The sequence below is a fragment of the Oryx dammah genome, unplaced genomic scaffold, assembly GCF_014754425.2.
Source record: "Oryx dammah isolate SB20612 unplaced genomic scaffold, SCBI_Odam_1.1 HiC_scaffold_29, whole genome shotgun sequence".
NCBI classification, from domain to species: Eukaryota; Metazoa; Chordata; class Mammalia; order Artiodactyla; family Bovidae; genus Oryx; species Oryx dammah.
In genome coordinates this window covers 932,372-939,762 of record NW_024070213.1, presented here as the reverse complement: position 1 = coordinate 939,762, position 7,391 = coordinate 932,372, and the positions used below count along the sequence as shown (strand labels likewise).

Here is a 7,391-nt window from a genome sequence, read left to right as displayed (position 1 = left end):
GTCCCGTGACGAGGCCACACCTGATCCTGCTGGGTGCCGAGCACCCAGGGCCCGAGGGAGTGGGGCTTACACACCAGCACCGTCCTCTGGGGGCTGCCCGGGGCGGGGGAGGTGGGAGCTGAGTCGCCAGCTGGGCAGAGGGCCCCCCCAAGGAGGGAAAAGCAGGCGTCGAGAGCTGGGATGCACGAGGTCGCCCCAGGTCTGTTCACCCCGCCAGGACCTGCCCTTCCCCTTCAACCTCCGCCAGGAGACTCTGCAGTCTCCTGGAAGCAGTAGCCCCTGTCTGCTCACACCCTCTGCCAACCTGGCTGGTTCCCAGGGAGGGGTCCTCTCCAGGGGCCAGCACCCCTCAAACACACCAGACACCACGGACCAAGTCCCCATCGGCGTCTCACGTGGAGGTCCTTCACGTGTTCACACACGATACTCACAAGCCTGGGGACCACCCAGAAATCTAACACCTGTGTATCTGCATTTCAGAGAAATTATTTAGAAGCAACTTCTGGCGAACACGCATTCTCATCCACACGCCACACATTCCAGACGTGACCCCGAGCAGAGCCCTCCCCGGCTAAGCAGAGCTCGTGCAGGTGGGAAGCGCAGTGCCCGTCGTGGAGGAAGTCAGACTGGGGCGGGTGGCTCTCAGAAGCCTGTCTGCAGACTCGGCGGCGGTGGGCAGGGAGGGGGGCCCCGGCCCATCAGCAACACCGGGCCGTCTGGGAATCTGAGCCACCACGTGTCTCTGGACCCAAAAGCCAGGTGCAGGCCGGAGGCTCTATGAGCAGCAGATGTGCTGGGCCCGGGCGGCCGGATGCCCTGGACATCAGCGAGCGCAGCACGGCTCCAGCTGGGGCGCCCCCCCGCCCCGAGAAGCTGAAGGGGAACGGCGGCCTTAGGCGAGGGCACGCGTCACTCCTGCCTCAGGGGATGGGGGTCAGGACGTGAGGAGAGTGGCGGTCTTGCCCAGGCACCTGACCGCCCTCTCACACACCCGGGGACCAAGCTGGGGCTCCGCCAGCATTCCCTGGGTAAGGGGGGGCGTCCACTCGGAACAATGCATCCTGGCCCCTCCACACCAGCAGGAGGGCAGCGAGGGCCGAGACGCCCACCGGTCACGGCCGCACGGAGAAGCCGACCCAGGAAACAGATGCGGCACCTGGAAGAACTGAGGTGATGAGACCCCTTCAGTCTCAGGACGAATCAAGGGCTCGTAGGGGCAGCTCGCTGAGCCACTGGATTTTAAAGTATTTCTTGCACCACCAAGTGACCTCAGGAAAACACATCAGGTCCCATCCCAAATCCACACGGGTTCTGCCAACAAAGGCACAGGGGCTGAGGGACCAGGACACGCGCGGGGCGGGGGTCCCCTCCTACAGCCAGGCCGGAAGCAGTGGATGGAGCAAAAATCACTTCATATGGACGAAAGTTACACCCCGAATAAGGAAAGCACCACAGTGAACTTGGATGAGCTTAAGAACACGGCAATGAAATTTTTATATGAGACCAAGACGAACAAAAATATTTTCAGGTTTGACAGAAAAGCAATTAGGATGAAAGAATCTAACCTACAATTCAATCTTCAAACACTGAAACGGACAGAAATAGATGGGATTGTAGGGGGAAATGAATAATATGATTAATAAGGTTGATTTAATAAATATCCCATTCAGACAGAGCACACACTTTTCCTCCAAAATTCATGAAGGGTTTGCAAATGTTGATCATAAATAAGATCCCAGAATAAAAACCACAATAAATTGCTACAGAGAGAAACTGCAAGTCTTATTATCTCTAGACAGTACAATTAACACCAGGAAACATCACAAAAATGAATAAGGTTTAAGGAAAAAGTCCAACCATACGCAATTTAGAACACATACATGAATAATTCTGCGTTTAAAAGGAAATCAATATTCCACACAGTAAGTTTTCTGAAAATTACAAGAAGAATTCAGTGAGTGGAAATGCAAACAGCTCGGCCACCGTCCATTCAGAGGGAGGCTCCAGGCTTCCGACTAAACAAGCAAAAAGGGAAATGGAGGTTTTGAATCAAAACTCCCAGAGCCACCAGGAGAACAGGGGAGCAGGAAGGAGGCACTCACAGGGACGTGGGCAACTAGAACTCCTCTAGATCTTTGAAAACTCGCCAGTTGGACAAGTAGGTAAAGCTCCGAAAACCAATGGAGAAGAAAACAGAGCTCATGAAATCGCTGAGACATCCCATCACAGGAGCACACACAGCCAGCGTGCTGATCCCAGGAAAGGGACTCCCGGGGAACGAAGGGCCATCTTCCAAAAGAGGCACAGCACACACAGAGAGCTGGAGCGGGCAGGAAGCCAGGCGGAGAAATGATCCAAACCCACCTCGGCCATGGCTGCGAGCCCAGAGCCTCACTGAGGAGAGCTTGCAAATATTCGACCACAAGACAGGAGCCGTTCCGCAGCTGGGAGAATAGGAAACAGCCCAGAGCTTCTGAGGCTGGGACAGCTCTCACCCCCAAAGCTGACAGAGAGGCGAGGAGGAAGCCGTAGCCCAAGCCCGCTCCCGAGCAACTGGACATGCAGCGCTGCAATGAGTATGGAGGCTGGGAGCAGACAGAGCCTGCTCCGTCTTGGGTCACGGCGGGCAGAAAACCCGGGGGACGCTGAGAGCTGGATGAGAGCTGTGGGGACACCATCAGATTCCTAAAAGCTATCTGGTAAAAATCAACATCTCCTGATGAAGAAAAAGGAAGACTTTTTTAACTAGGGATAAAAGAGCCTTTTCTTAATTACAAGTATTATTTTTGTTTTGGGCTTCCTCATATATACAGGGGAAAGCCCTTTCACACACAGGGCTGGCAAAGGACAGGAAACCCAGGGGACAACACCCTGGAGACCCGGCCTCACCTGGGCCAGGATCCACGTCCGGCGGGAAGCGGGGAGACCTCCCACTTTGCAGGGAAGCAGAGGCTTAGAGGCTGACGTGGGACCCTGACCCAGCGGGGTGGGGTCGGCAGGGCGGGCGGGACACCGCAGAGCGAGGGTGTGGGGGGCGTCCTGATGAAGCCCAGGGTCCTGACCCCCCTGGCTCCCTCCTGGGGCTCCTGTCCCTCCTGGACACACCCCGAGGATGGCCTTCCAGCCAGGTGGGTGTGCCCACAGCTACAGCACCCCGAGGGGGCAGCTGGACGAACGGACAGGTCTGCAGTCCTCCCCTCCCAAGGCTGCCCCCGGCCCCCGGCCCTCAGAGACCCTGGATCTCGGGTTTCCTTTCTTCAGGGACACCTGCGGCTCCCACTGAGTGGCACCCACGGCCCACAGGCAGCCAGGGGTCTGCACAGGGCACTTGGGTTGCTGCGTTATCGAGAGCCCTTGAAGAGGCACTAAAGGTCCTCGAGTTTGCTTAATAGCTAAAGTATTATTATTTCGTTCTGCTTGACGGATTTCCTTTCTGCCTTCTCTCACTTCTCTGATTGAATTTATTCTGGGACTGAAATTTTTCTGCAGACCGAAGGTAGGTGGAGCACATGGGTGGGGGTCTATCTAGAAAGAAGACCCCATGGGATCCTGTTCGGTTACACGTCAGGCCGTCCTGTGGCTCCGAAGGGGCTCTGCTCCCAAGAGCTCTGCCCCTCCGACCTTGCTGAGCCGCCCCTGCTTCCTATCCCCCTCCCTCCCCCTCCTGGCTCCTCTCCACCCAGAGCTGACCCTTCCAGGCAGGGGCCTGACCCTCCCCGGCTTCTCCTGGAGTCCTCTGTTCTCTCTTCCCGAAACCACCTACCATGATTGCTCACACCTGGCTGTTTTCAGCATCTGGCTTTCAGTTAAAAACCACAGCAGACATCAAGCCCAGAAAAGACACAGACGTAACAGCACGCCAGTGGGCAAGGAAGCTCGTCTGAGGAGCCCACACGCTGCACGGCTCCCACGGGGGCCCCTTCTGGAAGCACAGCTGCCGAGGTGGCGAGAGACCAGGGCCGCCAGGCCTGGGGCAAGGGCCCAGCACAGAGGCTCCTAGGGCACCAGGACCGCTCTGCCCGACGGTGGGTCCGCAGCGCTGCACATGCGCCCGGACCCACGGAACGTCCCGCACTGCGAGGGGACCGAACTAAACCGTGGATTCTGGGTGCCGACGGGCGGCATGGAGGCGTGGGCACATCAGTTGTGACAAACGTCCCCTCTCTGTGCAGCGGGCAGGGGAGTCTCTGCACCTTCTGCTCAGTTCTGCTGTGAACCGAAAACCACTCTTGTGAAGTCTGGTGATTATTTTAAGACAGGATAAACAAGCAGGCACACCAGGCCCTCCCGGAGCCATCCAGGCAAGGTGCACCTCTCCCCTGCCCCGCGGCTCTCTGACACCTGGGCGTCAGGTGTGACAGCGTGGGCTCCGGGGTCTCTCAGGTCAGCGCAGCGGCCGTCAGAAAAGCTGGACGGTGGCCGCAGAGCCCCTGTGGGTGAGTGAGACCACCACCGTCGTCCTGCCCGACTCATCCTCTGCGCCAAAATTCCTCTCGAGACAGAGCGTCCACTCTCCCTGGGATGCCCCTGGGTCACCAGCAACGTCCTCCTCTATGGGCGCTGACCCCCTCTCTGCACTCTGCCCCGGGCTCCAGCCCCGCCCCACCTGTGTCTGCACCAGACCCGGCCACTGGCTTCCCCCCACCCTCCCCACCCCCGCCCTTCTCGCTGCTTCCAAAGCCCGTGGCAGCAGCTCCTGAGGGGCTCTGCCCTGCAAGCCCCTCCCACCGGGAGTGCTGCTCATGGCGATACTCCCCTAGCCGTGTCCCCTCCACCATCCCGGGTGGTATACTCTCATTAATGCAGCCAGGCAGGCATGCCCTTCACAGGCAGCCTCCTTTCAGCTCAGACCCACCCGCCTCCCTCACTCTGTTTGCTGTGGGCATTTGGGGGACGGCCACGCTGGCCTCTGTGCAGCTGTCTTTTCTCAGGACCCACTTCTTAGACCAAGAGTCTAGAGCTGACCTTTCCGAATGCCAGCCGTTGGTTCAATCTAAACCTATACTTAACCTCTTGTTCCCCGGCAGCTGAGCACCCAGAGCCGGTGTCCTGACCGCGTGAGGCAGACAGGGCGGAGGGCTGACCTGCCATCAGCTGTGTCCAGCTCCTCTGGGGGCCGGAGGAGCCAGCTGGGACCACTGGCAGGCTGGAATCCTGGCCTGTCACTCACAGGCCGTTCATCTAATCCCCAGCTCAGTTTCTCATATGCAAACTGGGGCGTAAACCTTTGTGCTGTCAGAGTTGTGAGTATCAGTGAGCTAGTGTACAGAGAAGTGCCGCCCTCCGACACACACATGTGCGCTCCGCACGCACACACAGGAGGAGCTGCGGTGTTTCCTCCTCGCGCACGTTTCCTGCGAGGACCTTAAAAGGGCCACGCCCCCAGCCAGCACCTCCGCCTCCTCCGAGGTCCAACGCCCCATTCGCCCCAAACAAAACAGTCACCGCCGGGAAGGGGCTTTCCCGGGTAAAGGCGGGGCGCCTTTCTGTGTTCACAAAGCCCCCACTGGAGGGCGCATTCTAGAACATTGCGGTGGGGAAGAGGGGAATCCCAGGCCGAGCCAGGCGGAGCCCGGGAGGGGAGGGCGGAGGCGCAGGCACTCAGGGGCCAGCCGATATGGCCCCGCGGAGCCCGGCCGCCGCGCCGCGCGTGTGGTTCGTGCCCGACGCCCTGGGCATCGTGTGCGCCTCGGCCACGTGGGCGCTGACGCTGAGCGAGGGCGCGCTGCTGCTGAGCGCCTGGCTGCTCCCGGCGCAGCAGCCGGCCTACAGCGCGGTGCACGGCTCGCTCTTCCACCTGCTGGCCTCCCTGGCCCTGGCCTCCCACGCGCGGACCATGTTCACCGACCCCGGCGCCCTGCCCGCGGGCGCCCCGCCCGCACCCGGCCTGGCGGGCTGCTGCCCGCTCTGCGGCGCCGCCCGGCCGCCGGGCGCGCACCACTGCGGAGTGTGCCAGCGCTGCATCCGCAAGGCGCACCACCACTGCCCGTGGGTCAACAACTGCGTGGGCGAGGACAACCGCAAGTTCTTCGTGCTCTTCACGCTCTACACGGCGCTGGGCGCGCTGCACGCGCTGCTCCTGCTCTCCGTGCCGGCCCTGCGCGCCTACGCACGCGGCGAGTGGGACCTGCGGGCCCCCGTGCGCCTGCGGGCCGCGCTCCTCTTCCTCTTCATGGTGGCGCTGAACGGCTTCCTCTTCGCCGGCCTGATGTTCACGATCCAAATGCACAGCATCCTCACCGACCCGCAGAGTCAGCCGGGCGAGCCGGGCCAGGCGTCCGCGTGGACGAACCTGAAGGCAGTCCTGGGCCCGCGCCCCTCCCCGGCCTGGATCAGCCCCTTCGCCTCCGCGGGACCTCGGGCCGCCAGCGGGCCCCAGGCTGTGGTCTGAGCCCGCCTGTGTGAACGCAGCTCCCTCCGCGGAATCGGAACAGGTGGTCCGCAGAAAATCGCCGCGAGACTGTAAACGCCAAGCCGCCTTTTCTCGTGTCCACTGAGGAGACCTCCACAACAGAGAATAAAAGCGCCAGGTTCCCCTCTGAGCAGCAGGTGGGGTTTAGGGCCTCCAAGCTTCCAAGGAAATACACAAGACCGGCCCCTCCCCCCAAAAGAAAGGCGACATGCGCCCCCTCTTTCACTCTCCTGGGGAAAGCGATTAAATCCACAACATCTGTGAGCAAAGTATGGTGAATCCATGCGGGACCCCATTACAGGTGGTAGCTACACGCGGAGGCGAGGGTGTGACCGCCTGCACGTGGACCGTTGTGAGCTGCCTTGTCTGATGCAGAACCAGCCTTGCGTTCTTGGTTATTTCAGCTCCTTAATGAGGGATTATGCTGTATTATCTGTCAGTTTTCGGGAGTTTCTATTTTACTTAGGATTTTTTAAATTTATGCTCATCGATGAAATGGGCTTAGAAATCTCTACTCCTTTGCTAACTTAATCTGTTTGTAATTTACTCCAGATCCCATGACCCATATGAAATGAGCAGGGCGGACGTGGCTCTCTGTTTTCTGACAACCTGCGTGAGGCTGGCACCAGCTAGTGCTTAAAAATTTGGTGGACCTCACCAGTCAAGCCATCAAGGTTGGGTTTTCTTGTTTAACTTTTGAGATAGACTTATAGGTTAGAATGAGATATTGGATGGCATCACTGAATCAACTGACATGGGTTTGAGCTAACTCTGGGAGGTTGTGAAGGACAGAGGACTTGCTGCAGTTCACGGGGTCATGAAGAGTCGGACACAACCTAGCAACTGAGCAGCAACAAGCGCAGTGGTAAGGGGCCATGAAGAGCTCCCTGCCACCTTCGCCAGCCCCTCCCGTGGTACCAGTAGGAAAGGTGCTTGACTACAACCTCATATCCGACAGCAATGCCAACACACCCCTTTG

At 59.4% G+C, this 7,391-nt stretch overlaps 1 protein-coding gene across 1 annotated transcript; it reads left to right on the top strand.

Moving 5' to 3' along the window:
• Positions 1–5,617: 5,617 nt before the first annotated feature.
• Positions 5,618–6,391, top strand: LOC120857672 (palmitoyltransferase ZDHHC3-like). The gene has a single exon (XM_040233356.1). The coding sequence runs from the start codon at positions 5,618–5,620 to the stop codon at positions 6,389–6,391; it is 774 nt and encodes a 257-aa protein (XP_040089290.1).
• Positions 6,392–7,391: the final 1,000 nt, after the last annotated feature.